The sequence below is a fragment of the Myotis lucifugus genome, unplaced genomic scaffold, assembly GCF_000147115.1.
Source record: "Myotis lucifugus unplaced genomic scaffold, Myoluc2.0 scaffold_0, whole genome shotgun sequence".
In the NCBI taxonomy this organism is placed as follows: Eukaryota; Metazoa; Chordata; class Mammalia; order Chiroptera; family Vespertilionidae; genus Myotis; species Myotis lucifugus.
Window position 1 is genome coordinate 49,764,286 of NW_005871048.1, and position 19,596 is coordinate 49,783,881.

The following is a 19,596-nucleotide window of genomic DNA, read 5'->3' on the forward strand; positions in this document are numbered from 1 at the left end:
AGACCAAAACCCCTTCATATATATAAACAATTAATTACCCTTCACTTAAGGACTGTTATCAAGGCCTTTCCTCCTCATCCTGAAGACGGGATTGCAGCAGTGTGGCAGACTGCAGACACAGGGCCAATCTGAGGCTGAATCTAGTTCTTTCTAAAGAACTTGCATTCTGATGTTGGGCGTTAAACTGGCCTTTCCTGGGCTCGGTCTTCTGTCCTCTTGCTAGCTTGCAAGGCTCTGACTGGACTAGATGTGGATAAAGAGTGAGATGTCTGGAAAGTAGAGTCAACAAAACCGGCAGGTCAACAATCTCAGAAAACAGAACGTTTACTTTTATTTTTCTTCGATAAGGTCACCCAAGGAAATGGCACAATCCTGCATGTTATTTTTACATCTGTCTCTGCTTATGCCTTGGGTGCGTTTTGCAGTAGATGTACCATCGCCCACGCCTCTTCACCCGGTAACAGTCCCGGCAACGCTTCTTGAGGACGGCCTTGGTCTTGAACCCCAGAGTCGGCTGCAGGAAGGGCAGGGGCTGGCAGGAGAGAGGAGAGGCCACTGCTGCGCTGGGCTCCGCACCTGCCGGGCCTGCAACACGCAGGGGACCCAGCAGGAGCGTGGAGAGCGCGCGGGGTGTCCTTGTGTAATTTGTCATTGTGTAACGACTCAGATGTAGGAGAGGGTTCACAGCAGAAACCACCATTTTCCTTATAAAAAGAGTTGCCATGTTGTGGCTGAATCTACGCGAGAAAGAAAAAAAAGTTGTTCCAGCCTCTTCCGCACTTCCTACTATTATAACTTTGTTTTCCCCATTCACTGTGGCGCAGGCGTGGAGGGGTCAGGGGCGCCACCACCCCCTGGTGCAGCGCAAACCCTGCCAGCCCCTCGGAGACGGGGCGCGGAGGGGGTGGGGGTGGAGCGTGGTGGTGGTGGGGGGGGCATTTGGAGAGACCGCCCTTTGTGGGAGCCCAGGCATGGCTGCGAGGGCCCTAAGCCTCCGACCCCGTTCAGGTTTAGTGATAGGCAGCACGGGGAAGAGCTGGCCTGGTGTTCGGGACCGGAGGCGAACCCGGCGGCCGGGCCGCTTCGCGGGCGCACACAGCGCGGGGCCTCCCAGGGGATGCGCACTAGCTGGCGCCCGGGCCTCGACCCCAACACCGGCAGGGGACGCTCGGGGCCCGCCCACCGCCCACCAGGTTCGGGACCCGGCCCCAAGCTGCCCCCGCGCCCTCTGACCGCGGCCCACAGGGGGAAACTGAGGCCACGTCTCTGGGTCAAGCCCTTCCGCAGCCCCGACCGCGCAGGCGCCTCCGGGGCAGATCCGAGCCCCAGCAACCCGCCGCCTCCCTAGTCCCCAGCCCCTCTGGATTCCCGGGGACCCCTGACCTGGGAAGAAGCGGCCCAGACCCGGCCAGCAGCGTGCCTTGTCCCGCGCCTGCGTCCCCGCCCGCGCCTGTACAGTGGAGCGGAGACGCCACCGCCGTGAGTCTGCGCCAGAAAAAAAAACACCAAAACGGCGGCGGGCCCTGCGAGCCTGTGCGCATGCGTCAGCGCTGGTGCGTCGACGCGCCGGGTCAAGGGTCAGCCCGCAAGATGGCGGCGGCAGTGACCTTCTGTAGGCACCTCGGCCGGAGCGGCGCCGCGGCGCTTAGTCTGCCCCGGGGAGTCAGGTGTTTCGGGGTGCGCATCGCGCCGACCGGAGAGAAGGTCACGCACACCGGCCAGGTAACCGGTGCGTCGAGGATCCCCGGTCCTTCCGCCGTCCTCAGTGCCCTAGGTCCTCCGTGTCCCCCGGTTCCTGGTCCCTGAGAGGGACCGCGGAGAACCGGCGGCGGAGTACCGTGCGGGTCCCCCGGGTCCCCCGTGTGACCGAAGCACGGTCGAGCTGCGCTTCTGTCGCCCCACCAAGCGGCGTGGATGAAAACGGGTGCCGCAGTGCTGGGGGTGGCGGAGCGTTTGAAATTCTGTGGGGTGTCCTTGAACTCCGAAATGAAGCTGATGCCGGTGTAGCTGTGGATCCCTGCGGGGCTTCTGTGGCTCGAGTCTCGTCATGTTTGTGTGATATTAAATAGTGCATTTAAATAACTTGAGCGTCCGCTGTAGCCCAAAACACAAACCCAGCCTTAGACTATAATCATACGATGAGAGAGTGAGTGCCCGTGTTATTAAAGTGTTACCAGCAGATTAGAGGGGACGTAAGCATCGGCCCCCTGAGAAGGAGGGGTGCGCCTCTGCCTGAGTCTGCCGCCTCTGCGCTCCCCCCGCAGCCTTCCAGCTCACATGCTCATTGTCATCTTAGGGATCCCGCTGAGAAATGTCCCTGGTTGCGCAGCTGTACCGTGCCCCGCATGTGTCTGATCGTGAATGGTGTAAATGTTGAGAAAAACACTTTTCTGTAATGTTTACGATTAACTGACCTCTTTCAGAATTAGGCTGTAAAAATCACATATGGTCTTTTTTCCTCCCAGGTTTATGATGATAAAGACTACAGGAAAATTCGATTTGTAGGTCGTCAGAAAGAGGTAAGTAAAAAAAAAAAATCTACTAAAAGAGAGGCAAGCTCTCATAAGACCTATATGTAACCGACAAAATATAAAAATTAATATGTATGATTTAAACAGTTTCCCCCCAATTTGTGACACCCTAGAACAGTGGTTCTCAACCTTCTGGCCCTTTAAATACAGTTCCTCATGTTGTGACCCAACCATAAAATTATTTTCGTTGCTACTTCATAACTGTAATGTTGCTACTGTTCTGAATCGTAATGTAAATATCTGATATGCAGGATGGTCTTAGGCCACCCCTGTGAAAGGGTCGTTTGACCGCCAAAGGGGTCGAAACCCACAGGTTGAGAACCGCTGCCCTAGAAGCTCTGGAATTCTGCATTTTTCTTAATGTTAAATGTGTCTGTTTCTGCTGTTTCTGTTTTGTTTCCCTTGCCCCCCCCCCCCCCCCCACCCCAGGGGTAGTTCTTTTTTTATATATAAATGGGAGGGGTCTTTTCCTTTATTTCTGGCCTTATACTCCTGAGACCCTCAGATTAAAGTAAGTTTTGTCCTCCATAATCACTTGGAGTCAGTCTGTTGATTCTTGTTAAGCCTCAGCTTTCTCTAAGTTGTGTTTCTCCTTCCCTTTGGTCTTGTTACATTGTCCATTCCCAAAGTCTGCTCTTCTACTTCCATCCTGCTTTGTGGGTGTCATAAAGTGCTTTGCAGGGGCAGTGTGGTGGAGATGGAGTTCAGAGCGCTGGGTGGGGCCCTTCAGAGCAGATCAGTCCCGGAGTGGACCCTGCAGCCTGGCCCCCAGCTTCCTATCACGTGCCTCCTGATGCTTTCGCAGGCACCTGGGTCTGCCACAGACTTTCTCTGCTGGGATTTCTCTTGTGGCCCTGGTTTCTGATTGCCATAGCAGAGGGCAACAGGGAGCAATTTAAAAACAAAGCAAAATCAGAGCTTTTGAAGGCAATAAGGTGCTGCCAGTGTTGCCTAATCCTTTACCGCTTTCCCAGCTCGGGGTCTCTGGGGCCTTTTCCTGCTTGGGATCATCCTCAAGTTGTGAAGGTGCACAGCACACCTGTGAAAGATGAGTTGGCATTCTGCTGTGGCTTTTGCTCTTATGACAAAAATTTGGTGTTTAATAATATTTTAAAATTGTTTGGGTTTCCAAGAGACATTATTGTTTTAGAAGACTGTGGGTACTAGTATCCTGGGAAATTGCACAGAAAGTACAGTTTCCATATGCCCCGTCTTCCCCTCACACAGTTCCCTTGTGCTACGTTTTTTACAAGTGACTGATTTAAACACTGGGTGAGAATTGATATATTAGTATCAACTCAAGCCCATAGTTTACATTAGGTTTTACTCTCTGCTGTACATTCTGTGGGTCTTGACAAATGTGTAATCTCTTGTATCTACCATTACAGTATCATACAGAGTAGTTTTATTGCCCAGAAAGTGTTCTGTGTCCATCTCCTTATCCCTGCTTTTGAGCATTTTCTCCAAACTTACTTAGTTTAAAAATTAATTTGGATGAAAACTTCAGTTTTTACTGTGTATATGCGTGTGTGCATACCTATGTTTAGCTAATTATAATTACTTGTATTAGTGTTAAAAACACCTGATATTCTAAATAATTGAACTGGGGCTTTTAGCTTATTTTAAACTTATAAGTTTCCATTAATTAGGTCAAAATTTTACAAAACATTGATTATTCAACTGAGTTATTATTTCCTCCTTGTTCTAGTTTTGATATTATTTTGCAGACTTATATGTATATTTTATCTTTAATAGATTTAAGCTCGGTTTGACGTAAGGGAGTAAACTTTCCATAGGAACTGTCACTCCCAAAAACATGAGTTTTAAAAAAAAATAGAACAGCTTACTGACAAATGAATGACTTAAACCTAAATATTTTTAGGCCCAGATGAATTGATCAAGAGGTAACTATAAAGATAGGTTCATTTTGTGTGTGTGTGTGTGTGTGTGTGTGTGACCTCTTAGTGACCCAGAGGACTAATTTTTACAGTGGTTGGGCAACTTAAGGTCTGTGACACACCATGTACTTGGGAAAACACTACATTTACAGCCAAGGGTGTGGGATGCTGTGACATGTTTTCTGTACTGATCTCCTCATGAGGTCCAGTAATGCTTTCTTTCTTTCCTTGTCCCTTCATGGGGCAGGGCGACACGCTGCAGCCCTGAATTTTAACAGAATCGGAAGCTGGGCCGTGGTTGGGTGCTGTGACTGGGCGTTGACTCCTCGGCTCTTTGTTTTCTGCGGTTGAGCTGAGTCCCAGGATGTTAATCATGGGAGGTCAGGGTCGCCCTGGAGCTGCAGTCCTGAATGACAGGGGCAGTCCAGTGTCAGTCTCAGACGTCAGGCATCAGTTGCCCTTCCCACAGGAGACAGCCTGTTTCTTGGACTGCGTGATGGGAGTTTGTTAGTGTGGCCTTTGTGACACATTTGTCACTGAGGTAGACACCGTATTATTTACACCCTGAGGCTTCATTTGTATGGCGCGTGGCTTGCGCGGGCCATCACTCACCATGTAGACCGCTGTAAGGTATGGTGTGAGGGAGCCGGAGCCCTTGGCGGAGGCATTGTGCTTAAAGGAGCTTGTAAAACACCCTGATGGCAGCCCTGCACACTTGTGGTGTTTGTTTTAACATCCCCACATTTCCTGGTAACTTCCTGCTGTGTTTTTGAAAATAGAATTTTAAGGAAAAGCTTTACAAAATCATACTCTATCACTGACAGAGCTTTTGAAAAATAATTAAAATTTTCCAAAATGTTGTCCACATCGTGTGGGTTTAGAGCATCAGAGTTCTGGTGGGGGTGTTTGGTGTCATCCGTGTTGGTGGCAGGCGGGGCCTTCTCTGTGTGTGAGTGGCTCTGTCGCTGGACTGTGTGTCCTCTGGACAGTCGGCTGGCTTTGGAAGTTAACTGAGCTTGACTGTGTTCTTCTTATTTTAAAGTTTTATTAAACTTACACCCCCCCGCCCCCTTATTTGTAAGGCTTTATCTACACCTAGTCTGTGTTCTTGTCTTCCCTAGAGCAGTAGGCCTCTGGTGTAGGTGAGATTCTGGAAGCCACATGGCCCTGGGAGCCAGGACTGACCTGGCCCAGGAGTCCTCACCCATAATGATAAACAAGTACTGACATTATTCCCAAGCCCAAATCGCAGGATAACCTTGGCCAACGCTTATTAATGTGATTTTTAGCCTCGCACTGCCCCACCTTGTCTCCATTAAGCATCTCTTCCTGTAAACTTGTGATGGCCTTTGGGAGACCTGAGAGGGGAAGAATGGTGTTGCCCCTCTTACTGTCCTCTGTGTGGTGTGTTCCAGTTGAAAGATCCTCTGGCCTCCAGAGGAGGGTGACTTTCAAGATGTGGTCTTGCTGTTGTCATCCACCCTGGGTTGGGTAAAGATGTGGAAGAGATGCTGGGTTTAAGAAGCACCATCAGGCAAGCTAATCCTTGGACACAGAGGGCGACTGTAATTGCTGTAGATGGCCCCAGAAAGGAGGAAGCCTGGAGAAGGCACCACTGGGTTTCTTCACAGGATGTGCAGTGCTTGGAATAAAGCAGCCACAGCCCTTGGGCATCGGGCTGGTGACCAGGGGGCATGCGTAGTGGGGCTCTGAGGCCCACTGGGCACTGAGGGTCCGGGTTCCCTTCTTTCCCTTTACATGCAGACACTGATGCTTCGCTTCTACAGTTTCCCCAGCGTCATGTGCTTTGTCTCCTGTGGTCACCGAGGACAGCTCTAATTGAGGCAGGTACAGCCAAGACATGGCTCCTGTCTAGTGCCCACTTTGCCACAGTAGGGCATTGTCGGATAAATGACTTGCCCAGCCAGGATGTTGGAATTGCTGTTGTGACTATTCAGTGAGGGGCTAGTTCAGCGATCCTCTCCTCCCTTGTGCCTGGTCACTCAGTTTCCACAGGTGCCTCAAGATATTTACCAAGACATCACGCCTGTTCCTGCTGTGATCACAGCAGCCTGCTCCCCACCGTCCGTATCGAGTCATCAGATCTGAAAGTGACCATGCACACCTCCAGGAGGTGTTGACAATGACAGCATCATCTCACCTGAAACTACAGAGGTTCCTTTCAATTCAGTATCTAGGTGGCCTCAATATTCTCGACTGTGTCGTATTTTTAAAAATCTCACAGCTTGTTTGATTGAGAATCCAAATAAGTCCCATGCATTGTGGTTTCTTTGATCTTTAGGTTCCCGTGACCCCCCACACATACCCAGGTTTTTTTGCAGTTGTGATGCGTCCAAGTTTCTCTAACCTTGGTTCCTGTGACACACACACACACCTTTCCTTCCTCACCTGTCACAGGACCCGGGTGTTTCTTCTGTAGGGTCGTCCACAGCTGGCTCTGGCTGACTGCACTCTTTCCGTGCTGCTTGGCACCTCTGGTCCTCTGCGTGTGTATGCTTGGGTTGGATCCAGCTGCTTTGTCAGATCAGACTCAGGTTCTTTGTCTGTGGTAACCCTACTGGGCAGAACCAAAAGTGGTGGTTCTGGTTGTAGAGTGGACAAGCGTCTCCAAATCATTAACTCACACAGGCTGTAAGGCATGCTGTTCTCTTATTAGTAGCATAAAAAAATATACAGAAAAACAACTAAACAAACAAAAACTTTGGTTATCTGGAGGAAAGATGAAGAAATGCTAGATTCTTTTCTGTTATTTACCAGTTTTAAAAATGATGAATTGATTCCCTATAGTAAGGAAATTAAAGAAGTTTAAAAATATCATTATGGAATCATGGATTCAGTGTAGTTTTGTGTTTCGGTCCTCTGCTGTTACAATTCCATTGTCCCTCAGATTTCCCATATCCATTTTATTCCAGGTTGGCGGTGTCCCCAGGTTGGCCACCCTTTTGACACACCTGTAGGGGTCCTTGCTGGCTTCATTCTCTCTGTCACAGACACACGTCTCCCATTCATCTGGAACATCTGTCCTGGACCTGGAACCAGCTGTTTTCAGAGTCCTGTTCCTTTAGTATGAAATGGTGGCAGAGATGGCGTGGACTCATTGCCACTGGGTCGTCACTGTTCCTATTCTTTCCCAGTGGACAGAGCTGTGAAACTGTGTGTGTAGAGAAAGAGTGATGGTAGGGGAAAGAGCAAATGATAAATGGGGCAGAATGTTAACAATCTGAGTCCAGGTAAAGACGAAATGAGAATTCTTGCGATATTTCGGTAAATTTGAATTTAGATACAATGAAAAGCTAAATGTGTGCATGCATATATAGATGTATTCATTAAATCAGGGGTCCTCAAACTTTTTAAACAGGGGGCCAGTTCACTGTCCCTCAGACCGTTGGAGGGCCGGACTGTAGTTTAAAAAAAAACTAGTCGGCTGCTAAGCAACAGGCAGCGGTGGCAAAAACACCCGGCGGGCCGGATAAATGTTTTCAGTGGGCCGCATGTGGCCCGCGGGCCGTAGTTTGAGGACCCCTGCATTAAATTATTTGCATGTTTTGACGATCTACAGTTATATTTAAAAGAAAGTGTATAGAATATAACTCTGCCTGTGCCAGCAGTACATGAATGTGTGGGGTGGCAGATTGTCTACATAGGTTTAAATTTCATGAAATCATTACATTTTTGTACTTACCTACACAAGGTTTTATCTTCTCGTTGCAGGTGAATGAGAACTTTGCCATTGATTTGATAGCCGAGCAGCCCGTGAGTGAAGTGGAGAGTCGCATAGTGTCGTGTGATGGCGGTGGGGGCGCTCTCGGCCACCCGAAAGTCTACATTAATTTGGTAATGTGACCCCAGTGCTCACCCATCTTTCTTTTCTGTCCTTTCCCTGCTCTTAGGATGGCCCTTGCAGTGTTCCTTTGACCACACATTCTCCCACTTGATCTTGCCTGCAAAGCCAAGTGCAGGGCTGAATACAGTGGCATATTTTCACCTGTGACGTGCTGTGCAGTGTACTTAATGTTGCCAGCACTGACTCTCCAGCTTCCTCTCAGACATGTAGGCGTCTGTCTTTCTCCTGTACCACCGTTTCTAAGCCCATGTTTCTTGATAAATAGAGAAGAGGAGTACTCAGGACATTAGAGCCGAGAAGGAAGCCACAGGCTAAAGCCCAGATGTGTAGGAAGGGGAGGGACGCTGGCAGGACCCACTGCCTCCCCTTCTGCTGGTGGTGTGAGTGAGCTTGGACCTCAGCCCCGTGGGGACCTACCCTCTCGAGTTAAGTTGCAGTCTGTGCTCCGGATGGGAGGGATTGAGCCAAGGGCAAGAAGCGGCTGTGCTGACACTTTATGCCCTGGAAGTGGTTCTCTGAGGTGACCCCGAGTTCCAGGGCAGGGCCTGAGGCTGCGGGAGGAGCTAGAGCTGTGCCCAGGCCCTGGGCACTGTCAGTTCCTAGCTCAGTTGTGACTCGGGTTTTACAGGTGTTTCGGGCTGACAGTGTGTTTAGGTTTTGTGTCTACTTTCAGTGTCTAATCTCTATTGGATTTGAAGTAGAATATGGAAATATGAAATCTTCCCTTTTGAATTTTTTCAGGACAAAGAAACAAAAACTGGAACATGCGGTTACTGTGGCCTCCAGTTCAAACAGCAACATCACTAGAGCAGACCAGGCCCCTGGGTCTTGGGAGGCTAAGCATGTGAGCATTTCAGTGTTCTGTTCGCTAAAGTAGGGAAGGTCCTCGTGCTGCCCGGGCGGTGTTTCTACTGTGAATAAAGGGCGTTGTTAAGGACTGCCTTCACAAGTGTGTTTCTTCCACAGAAGGGACTTTTGAAAATGGACGTCCCTTATAGGTGTGGACTGAGGGGTCCCCGCCAGGGCCCCTGCCAGGTGCTTTTGGAGCACAGCCTTTGTCACCACATCAGGCGACCGAGAGAAACGTAGAAAACTCTACTGTTATCTCTTTAGCTACAGTTTCAGCTTCCTGTCATTTACAAAACCTGCAGCTGCTGTGATCACACATGGTGTCCCCAATCCACCATTTCTAACCTTCAGCCACAGATTTCTTCTTAGAAACTATATGTCCAGACACAGTCTCTGAAATAAGTGATCTGGCAGCAGCTGCGCTCAGAGCCTGTGACTGTGGTTGGGTTTTCACAGTTCAGTTGAGCCCCGGCCTTCCCACTCTGAGCATCTCTGCGCACAGGGCGCGGGGTCCGCAAAGATACCATCCAGGTGAGGTGACCCCGGCTTCCCTGCACTGAGCATCACCAGTCCTGAGGCTGTTAGGAAGTCAAATCTACTTTCCCACAGAAACGGGGCTCCGTCTCTTAACACCACCCCTCCCTTCCCACTTCGTACTTGGACAGTAGGAGCCCTGAGGGCTGGAGCAGGGGCCCCTGAGGTCAGGGAACTGTCCATTTGATGTCATCAGCCACCCCACATGACTTTTGTAATGGATCTACCCTCACATCACAGAGCAGCTCCCCCAGGTCACAGTCCGCAGCTGCCAGCCCTCCACTCTGGCTGTGTAGACAGTGAAGAGAGACCCAGGAGTGAGGGCTAGGCCTCACCTAGGGCACTGATGTCACTGATGGATTACAGGGCCCCTGTTCAGTGCTATCCTAAAGGGCACCACAATGCCCAGGTGGGATGCCCTGAGCCCCCTCTTCTCTGCTGTGCCAGGGGTCCCACTGGGCCAGACACATGGGAAAGGGGCTCTGAGTTGTCACTTGGTGCGTATGCAATGCTCAAAGTTGCCTGGTGTGATGGCAGAAGGTGTTGCATGCATTGCTCTATCCCATAGAGGTTGGTGATTTACAGCAGCTGTTTACTGGGCACTGCAGGCACCTGGTAGTCCAGGGAGCAATGTGCTGTTTCCTGGGGCTGCCCTTACCAACCCTCACATGCCAGGTGCATCACACGCAGAAATCACTCTCATAGAGGCCAGAGGGCAGAAGTCAAGGTGTCCCTAGGGCCTCATGGGCCTCGCTTCCTCTGAAGGCACTAAGGAAGGATCTTGCAGGCCTCTCTCTCCAGCTCCTGGTGGCCGCTGGCTCCCCTCATCTCTCCATCTTCACATGGCCTTCCCGTGTCTGCCTTCATGTGGCCTTTTTATAAGGACACCAGTCCTTGGATTTGGAGCCCACCCTAACCCAGTATGACCTTATTACACCTGCAAAGACCTGATTTTCAAGTAAGGTGCCATTCTGTGGTTCTGGGTGGACATGAGTTTGGGGGACACTCCCCTAGATTGGGGACAGGATGCACTCACCTCTGGCTCATTCACGCACTCACTACTCCCCCTTCACATTCCAAAGTAGGTGGAACAAAGGCCTGGATCGAGTGGCCACTGCCCACAAGGGTGTGGGGAGGCTTGTTTGGGAGACCGCCGTCAGTGCTCAGCCAAGCAGGCTCTGAGGACCTGGGCCGGCAACCTCTTCAGGTAAGTGACGTGGCCGGGTCTGGCACTAAGGTCACTGCCCACCACCTCTCTTAGGACTCAGCAGAATGTGCACAGTGAGGCAGCTTCCCTAGGTGAGGGAAAGATAATTAGGGACCCCTCCTCTTTATGAAAACCCCCCTGAATAAACACAAAAATCGAGTAATTTATACAACAGTTACACCAACCCGTTAATATTGAGACATAAAAATGCAAGTAATTATTTCTGAAGCCAAGTGGGAGCAAATGGAAACCTGTTAGAATAGAAGCATTCAAATGCAGTATCTCACCAGCTGCACCAGATGCAGCAGAGGAGAGATGGAGGCCCCGCAGTGCGAGGCCTGGCTGTGCTCCGAGGGGTCCCTCTCCCAGCTCTGAGAACCACTCACCAGTGCTCATGTAATCATGTAGCCATAAGGGACAACTAGTGTCTGAGTCCAGCGAAGGGCCCTGACCTCCCGACTGCACAGCAGGCACTTTGTGTCCATCCCACTGTCTGTCTCCCGAGAGCCTGCCAGGCCATGTTATTTCTCAGTTTACAGGTGAGCAGACAGGAGGGTTGGCCAGGTGCAGCTCTGGGGCCTCTGTTTAGGGCACAGCCTTGTCCTGGCCCCTCTGAAACCTCAGTGGGATTGGTCGCTGCACAGACCCGTGTCCCACCCATCCACCATGTGGACTGTTCTCTTGGGTTAACTGAAAACAAAAGTAAAAATTATAACCACTTGACTTTTATGAAGAGGTAATGTATTATTTGTATTAAAATGACCAGTTTTGCACAAGCAAGTTTGTGTGCTGCACTAACGGGAGATGTCCCAGCTGTGAGGTCACACCAGGAAGCCTGCTGGTAGTCAGAAGTGGCATCATCAGTGGGCTCCACAGTGGGGCGGCACCCTCCTTGCCTCCATCCCCTGTGCCTGGCGCCTGTGCCCCCAGCCCCTTCCAGGGAAGGATGCCTTTGCCAGGGCTGGACGCAGGGAAGCCCTGCCGGCCATGAATTCCACCACAGGTCCCAGTGAATCGTGCAGAGACGTGGCCCTAAGTCAGAGGCCTACTTTCCAATCACAAATGTCTCTACAAAAGTCAAGTGACACTTGAGATGAAGAGAGTGACTGCTGGAGGGCCAGCTGTTTGTGGGCGCAGCCTCATCGCTGGGTGTTCAGGAAGCGCAGTGCTGCAGATGTCCAGTGACAGCTGTTTTCACAAACACGCACAGAATGGACTAGAATGTTCTTAACCCCATGGATTTGCCGAAGGATCCGTTTTACAGCCAGTTCTTTTAGCAAAGCGCATCTCTACCCACCTAATATTAATTTTCTGCAGGAAATTAACAATACATGCTGGTGAGAGTGGAGGACGTGATGCCATTCAGGGGCGAAATAACGGGCCATGGATGTCCAGATGCAGATGCTGTTGGTTTTCAGGCTTTGGGAAGTCAGGGGCCAGCGTAGGAAGGAGCAGTGTGCTTGTGGCTGCCTATTCCTGAAGCTGGGGAAGCTGTCATTAGAGATGGATGGTGTCTGGGGGAAACCCTGTCTCTGGTCTCGCTTGCAGCAGCAGACGGGGAGCAGGGCAGAGCCCTCAGGGGACCCTGCCCACCTCAGCCTGGCTCCCCGGCTCCAGGTCTTGAGTGCCTGGGCTACACCCATCACCTTGGAGTCTTCCCCAGATATCTGCCAGGAAGGCCAACCTCGGTCTGGGAGCCGGTCTGGGGGTCATACTATGTCTCAGGTCTTCTTAGGGCACTGAGTGCAGACATTGTTAAGCCCATAAATGGACAGGGTGCAGAGGCTGCCCTGTGAGATGCGAGAGTGGACAGGAGCGAGCTGGGTGTGCAGGGGGAAGGCCGGTCTGAGGCCACACCTGTCCCCCTCGGGGCCCCTCCACCTGGTGGGGTACAAGGGGCATTTGCACTGGAGCTTCCTTAGAGTCCAGGAGAGGTACGAAGGCCACAGGAACAGATCAAAGGCGTCAGAGTGAGGAGAGGGAAGGCTCCTTTGAAGAGGATTCTTCTATGCCAGTGAGGTGGTTGGTCATTGAGGGTTGAGAAGGGCTGAGGGAGTTGGATCTTGAGACCCCTGCTCCATGGCCAACTCTGGAGGGGCAGGCAGTGAGGACATAGAAGCCATGGGCTTGATCCCCACCCCAGACATTTCTCTGCTTGAGGTGGGCAGGTGCTGGCGTGGCTGGGCCTACCCCTGCATGGCCCCACCCCTCCTCCCATTGGCCCATGGAGTCCCTGCTTCTTCATGTCCGCGTTTTATGGCCCAGAAATTAGGAAGACGGGAAAAAACAACAACAACAACTTTTTCTTGGACCTTGTAGATGGAGAGACTCTAATTTCAGACTTTTACTTGGATCCATGTTGTGCAGCCCTTTGGCCTGTAACACTGGAAACGTTCTGACTTCATTGTAGTAACTTAATAGACATGAAGACCATTTGTGGTTTGATGGTAGGAGATGCAGAGAACCTGGGAGCTGCTGGGGGATCGATCTTTCATAGACAGCGCAGCGATGCATTCACAGCTCTGCACCTGCTCTTACAGCCCAGCCCACCTGGAAGGAAAGGGGACCATGCAGGGTGGAAGCCTCCTTGGCCCCGGGGCTGCAATGATTCCTTTAAGGATAGATTAGAGCAGCGGTTCTCAACTTATGGGTCACGACCCCTTTGGCGGTCGAACGACCCTTTCACAGGGTCGCCTAAGACCATCCTGCATATCAGATATTTACATTATGATTCATAACAGTAGCAACATTACAGTTATGAGGTAGCAATGGAAATAATTTTATGGTTGGGTCACAACATGAGGAACTGTATTTAAAGGGCCAGAAGGTTGAGAACCACTGGATTAGAGGGAATCTATCACATCAGGTGAGATGCACAAGTAGCTCAGGTGAAGCATCTGGCAGTGGGTAGGGCTGCATACCCTGTCTCAGGCCCCAGATGTGCCCTGTCCCACCACCAGCCAGAGCAGGTCTGTATAACAGGAAGAGCCATGCACACCGATCCTTCCCTGAAAGGCAAGTGGACACCGGCCCTGTGTCCCAGGCCTGCGGGCCAGCATGTGCTTCCTGGGCCGGGATCCTAGTGTGGGCACTGTCAGCCCCTCCCCAATGTCCTGGGCCCTGACCTGTCCACCAGAGGGCAGTGGTGCATAACTGTGTCCATCCACTGGGTCCCAGCGAGTTGCCCGAGGGCGGTGGCCACCCTTTGAGTGGCTGACATCCTGATGGATCTATGGCAGGGAGGCCACAACCATGTGGAAATGGTGCTGCCACTCAAACCTTACCCAGGAAAGGGAGGTTTGCTTGGGAGCCTGGAGTCATAGCTTCGTTGCATGAAGAGGACAAGGGGGCCACTGGGAGGCTGGTCCTGGTCTGGAGCCACTCAGGAGCCCTACTCTCAAGTGTCCTCTTGAACACCCTGCCAGGCGCCATCAGGAAGGACTTGCTAGCCCCCCAGCCCCCCAAGGCTTACCTCTGGCCAGGCTGGTTCTGGCATGCAGCGGTCCTGGTCATGGGCAGGGAGGTCTCTGTGGAGGAGGTGACTATAGAGGGACCCCTGCTACTCCCTGTAAGGCCTGTGGGGCCCTGCGAGCCCAAGGGTGCTGGGTTCTGCCTGGACGCAGCCTCTGGCAGACTCTCAGGAAGCACCTCCTTACCTGGGAGAAGGTTGGCCTGGCCTAGAAACAACCTTGCCAGACCAGGAGCCCCCCAAACAAGGGGGACCCTCCTCCTGGATGAGCGAGGAGGCAGCAGGCTTGCCTGTGGCTGACTTTCGTGGCTATTAAGCATTTCTCATAAAATGAAGCCACTGACGCTCTGAATCATCGAGTGACTGAATGGGAGGGTGATGCTCAGAGGAAGTCCTCACAGCCCTCGGCGCCCCTGCAGGGCTGATGGGCAGCCCCCCTCTACTCATGCCCACCTGTGCTCAGTCTGTCAGAGGCTACTATCAGTATTACAGCACTAATTTATTAGGCATGGGGGGATTTTAAATTTCATTTTTGTGCAGTTATTTAAAATGTTAAATGATAACGTCTAACCCAATTAAATTTCAGTTGATCACTCTCCAAATGCACAAAGGCTTATAAAATATGAATTAGGAGTTGTAAGAACTCTTCTAACAACTTAATCTCCATGTAGATGATCTGCTTTCGGGGCTGTCATGTCACAGCGCAGACCATAGGAAATAAAGACGGGAAGACGGAGACCAGGCAGATCCAATATTGAAATTATCTCAATGGTCCACCTTCCAGTTCTGGGACTATTTCATGTGCATTAAATTATTTCTCCTGTTTTGCAATAATTATGTTTTTTTTTTATTAAATATATTTTATTGATTTTTTACAGAGAGCATAACTTAGTGATTCCAGTGGGAGAGAGCCTGGCCAACCTCGAAAGAGAGGACACATCATGGGGAGGGTTTGAGGGGAGGGGAGGGTGTAGCCGCATCCTGGCATCTCCTTCCCTCACTGTCGTCACACTGAGTCTGAGTGCTCACCGACAGCTGGCCAGCGGGTGACAGTGTTCTTCCTTTTCCAGGAACACTCACGGCACACGTGGTTCCTGGTCAGACCATCTAATCAGGCAGGGAGGTCAGCCCAGGAGCACAGCCCCGACTCCTGACAGGGCCCCTCAACCAGACACAACAACACGGCCGAGTTTGGCTCTTGCAGTTGGTTCAAGCAGAACTCGAATCCCAGCTTGCTGGTGACCAGTGTGAGAGTCGCTGTCTCTGGGAGTTTTGTTTCCTTGACTGTAACATACGGATCATAAACACCTCCTCTGAGGCTGGCTGTGGACATGGCATTGTCTGAAAGCTCAGAGCCCCGTGCCGGTCGGTGTGGGCAAGGGAACCCCAGCCTTGCTGTGAGAGGGGCAGGACCTTGGTACCTTCGTTCATCACGTCTGCAGCAGGAGGTGGGGAAGGGCCATGAGTTTAGGTTACCTGATGGGCAACGGGAATGATCTCAACTATAAAGTCAGAAAGAGCAGAGTTAGAAGTAGTTGGCCCACTCTGGATGGTGATTTGGTCAAGGACTTTCTGCAGTCAGGAAAGGTTGGGAAGTGAGTCAAACGTCGGGAGAAAGCCATGAGGGCCACGAACGCAGCACCCCGCCTGAGTTCCAGGGCCTCACCAGCCTCTGCTGTTTCTGGTCTTGTACTTTGAGGCTCGTTTGGAGAATCAGATTGTGGTATAGTCGACATTTAATTGCCGTTTTGGTTAACCGTGATGTTCCTGCGTTGCTCTGATTTTATAGGTAGGTCACGGGAGGCAGTGGTCTGGGTTTGGCTGTAGCAAAGCTGCCAGCATCAGAGGGCAGAGTCCAGACTGGAGTGCTGGGAGCTCATTTGTAACGGCTGTGCTTTTGATCATGTCATCAGCCCAAGGTCACCTTCTAGGTGTGGCAGTTGTATCCATGGGGAAGTGTAGCTGCCCATCTGACACTGGGGCCCCGAGCTGCCCCCTCCACCTGCCCAGCAGTGTGTGGCAGCCCTGGACATGCTTATCTCCATCCTGGTGTCCGGGCACCCTGTGGTTCCCCACCCTGGGCAGCACCAGACCCCACTGGGCCAGAGCCCTTGCTTGTCTTCTCAGACACACCGAATCTTTGGCAAGAACCAGTTTGATGAAACAGTTCTCTGCTAGAAGGCAGTTGGAAAGCTGTGTTATACATTTCACTTTGCCTTGATTTTTTTTTATAAAACTAAACAAATTGTTGATGTTAGTGATCAGTGTGTCTTGAGCTCAGCATTATGATGAAGATGACTAAGCCAAGCAGGACAGTGAGACCTTATCCTCAGCGGGTCCCATGGGCACATGTTGGCCTGAACAACATGGAGACACGAATGAACTCACTTGCCAAACATCTGGAAAGCACTGACTGTGGTATTAGGCCCTGGAACATGTGGGGAGGTGTCTCCTCTCAGTGGAGACTGAAGTCAGTGAGGTGAGCAGGCATTGGACAAGTCATCACACACATATATAATAATAAAAGGGTAGTATGCTAATTAGACCAGACGTCCTTCCTGACAAAGCCGGGGCAGAGGGAAGCCAGCCCGGGTCCCAGGTGCCTGCGGCGGTGGAGGGAAGCTAGTGTCGGCAGCCAGGGGAAGGAACGCCTACTCTTGCACAAATTTTCGTGCATCGGGCCTCTAGTCTGAGATAACTGGGCCACCTCTGAATTTGGGGTGACATGTTTAAGTTAAATGGAGAAGCAAGACGAGGAGGGGCATGCTTACCAGCCTGTGCCACCTGGAAGAAGCTACAACCCAGGAGGAGGCGATGACCCAGGCGGGGAGCGAAGGAATAGCCATTTCTCCCTCCCCACCCTCCAATAAGAAAGCACTGGCCAGGGTTTCCAGGGGAGCCCCACCCAGTTGGGTGTGGGATGGGGGAGGGGCTGGGATCTGAGGGCAGTCAGGACCAGTCGTCTCATCTCGAACTCACAGCTCTCATCAGTAGAGCGGGGATCCTGGCTCCTGGGCTTTATGAAAAGGGCATTTGATTGGATACAGCTGCTGCTCCATCCCAGTACCTGGGCTGGGCTGGGGTGGGGTGGGCAGGGCTCTCCCTAGGACAGCCTGAGGGACCCAGGCCAGCAGGTGGGTGCTCCTGTCCCCTTCCTCCGCCCATGCTGGTGGCATTCAGAGTACAGTCCCATCTCTCCAAGTGCAGTCACCTCTGCTACTTTCCCCTCCTGAGACCCCTCTTAAAGTGTGTGGCCCGAGTTCAGAGAGCTGACCGCAGCACCGGTGAGCCAGGCAAAGCAAAGACAGGGCCAGGTATTGGATGAAAGCATGTGGGCCATTTCTCTGCAGCCCCTCCTGTTCAGGACTCTCAGCTCCCAGGACACCCACCCTCCCCCTTTCAGGTGGCAACTCACAGTGTCACCCTTGAGAGCCACCTGCTCCTCTTCTCACTTCTCTCATCCTCTTTGGAGAAGGTAACTTTCCAGCAGTCACTGTATGAGCACAGCGCTCCTTTCTTCCCAGGAGGTTCTTCATTTCAGGGTCCGTGGCAGGCTGTAGGCCCGGGCACTGCGTTTCCATCACTCCCGCCTCTTCCCCGACTGCGGGAGGCCTGGTCCGCAGCTCGGAGGTGCTGATGCCTTTGATTTAGTTATATTGTAAACTGTGGGTGGGCCGCGCTCCTTTGCATGCCTTCTGCGCCCTCCGTGTGAGTTATGGTGGCTTGTTAATGAACGGAGCTTGTTTTGCGGTTGGAATGGCCATCATGTAACCTGATGGCTCCCCAACCACGAGTGGGATGATTCCCAAACTTTGCCGAGTCAGCAGGTACCTCCCGAGTGTTCTCTTCCAGGAGACGTTGCCACTGAGGTCAGAGCCCTGCAAGTCCAGGGACCCCACAGGAAACCTCTGTGGAAAGGGTGGGGAAAACACTCCCAGGTCCAGCTGGAAATCCTGGAAATGCAGCCTTCCCCCCCCCCCCATAAGGTTGCCAGTGCCACAGGCCTCAAGGCTCCCTTGGGAGGGTGAAGAGGCCCTGGCAGGGGTGCGAGGTGAGCAGGCATGGGCTGGGGGTACTCGGTAGGCCAGCTGGTCAGCTACGCTGAAACAGAGAGAAGCACGTGGTTCTGGAAAGGGCTGCAGGGGAAGACCCTCACCAGGACACCCCCATGCTCCTTTTCCCCGCCGCCCCATCCACCCCTCTGTCCCAGAGCTTCTGAGATCTGTCTGTGCTTGTACTTCGCCCCACCCCCACCCCCAGGAAGACCTTGGTCTTCCATCAGGACACTCCCAAGGTGCCTGGCCTAGGGCTTCCTTAGGAAACAGCCTGAGAGTTAAGTAGGGGCTACCCCCCCACCCCTAACACACACACAAATGGCCCTTGCATTTCCTTTCCTAAGGGACATGTGTCTCTCAGCATGAGTTTGTCATTCACCCTCTGGTCACTTACTCTGACTGCTGACTGGGGACTGACCACACAGAGGTCACGTTCTCTGGGCACTGACAGCTCCCCTCTCTCTATCCCAGCACTTGGGGCCTCCTGGGTTTCCCAGCCACTGGAGTCGCTTCCTCCTAATGGCCCATGTCTCCATCAGTGAGAGTTAGGGACCAGCTGGCTGGCTGCCGTCCCCACCCTTCTGTCCTATAGCTACTTAAGGTGTCCCCATGACGTGCTCAGATGGCTGAGCAGAAAATGGGAAAGAGCCACCCTGTCTGGGACCCAGGCTCTGATCTTGGGCCAGGGGCGACAGGGCTCCCGACTCTCCAGAGGCTAGGACTGCAGGTGCTGGGGCTCCGTGTGTTGTCACCTCCCCAGGTGGAAGGGAAAGGCCAGGGCTTGGAGCCCTGCCCTCTGTCTCTTGCAGGCCCTTCCCCATCCTTGCTAGTCTGGCTAACCTTGCCCTGGGCCAGGCTGCAGTGGAGCGAAATCCCAGTCTTCAGTCTCCAGTAATCTCCCTGAGGAGCTGACCCCAACCCAGGGTGCCCCTGAGCCCTGCTCTGCTGACTTCCCCAAACCAGCCCTCTCCCCTTGCCCCCTCCCCCTGCCCCCTCCCCCTCCCCCTCCCCCTCCCTCCTCCCTCGATGTATTTATATGTACTTAGGAGTAAGGAGGTGGTGGGATCTGCTAGGACAGGAGCCTTAGCACGTGGAGGAGGTGGATCTAGGCTGGAAGGGGACACACAGTGTGCCCTGTTGTGGGATTCTCCATTCTTCAGGACTGGCTGGACCCGCTGGCTCCTTCTA

General features: G+C 52.3%; 2 protein-coding genes across 2 annotated transcripts; one reads left to right on the forward strand and one right to left on the reverse strand.

The window, feature by feature from the left end:
- Window positions 1–306: 306 nt before the first annotated feature.
- Window positions 307–1,570, reverse strand: MRPL36 (mitochondrial ribosomal protein L36). The gene is made up of 2 exons (XM_006081464.3): window positions 1,384–1,570; window positions 307–737 (listed from the first exon to the last, which is right to left on the reverse strand). Exons 1-2 carry the CDS (start codon window positions 1,539–1,541, stop codon window positions 386–388), a joined length of 510 nt encoding a protein of 169 aa, XP_006081526.2. The 5' UTR covers window positions 1,542–1,570; the 3' UTR covers window positions 307–385.
- On the forward strand, window positions 1,565–9,232 carry NDUFS6 (NADH:ubiquinone oxidoreductase subunit S6). Its single transcript, XM_006081465.3, has 4 exons — window positions 1,565–1,722; window positions 2,466–2,519; window positions 8,162–8,284; window positions 9,036–9,232. The coding sequence occupies exons 1-4, from the start codon at window positions 1,591–1,593 to the stop codon at window positions 9,099–9,101; spliced, it is 375 nt and encodes a 124-aa protein (XP_006081527.2). The 5' UTR covers window positions 1,565–1,590; the 3' UTR covers window positions 9,102–9,232.
- Window positions 9,233–19,596: the final 10,364 nt, after the last annotated feature.

What these genes read in the sequence shown, in the direction of transcription:
- NDUFS6 (XM_006081465.3), top strand. Translation starts at nt 1,591, where the DNA reads ATGGCGGCGGCAGTGACCTTCTGTAGGCACCTCGGCCGGAGCGGCGCC. An exon ending in AGGTCACGCACACCGGCCAG is followed by an intron (nt 1,723 to 2,465) that starts GTAACCGGTGCG and finishes TTTTCCTCCCAG; the next exon opens with GTTTATGATGATAAAGACTA. An exon ending in CGAAAGTCTACATTAATTTG is followed by an intron (nt 8,285 to 9,035) that starts GTAATGTGACCC and finishes GAATTTTTTCAG; the next exon opens with GACAAAGAAACAAAAACTGG.
- MRPL36 (XM_006081464.3), bottom strand. Translation starts at nt 1,541, where the DNA reads ATGCGCACAGGCTCGCAGGGCCCGCCGCCGTTTTGGTGTTTTTTTTTC. An exon ending in TCTGGGCCGCTTCTTCCCAG is followed by an intron (nt 738 to 1,383) that starts GTCAGGGGTCCC and finishes TTTCTCGCGTAG; the next exon opens with ATTCAGCCACAACATGGCAA.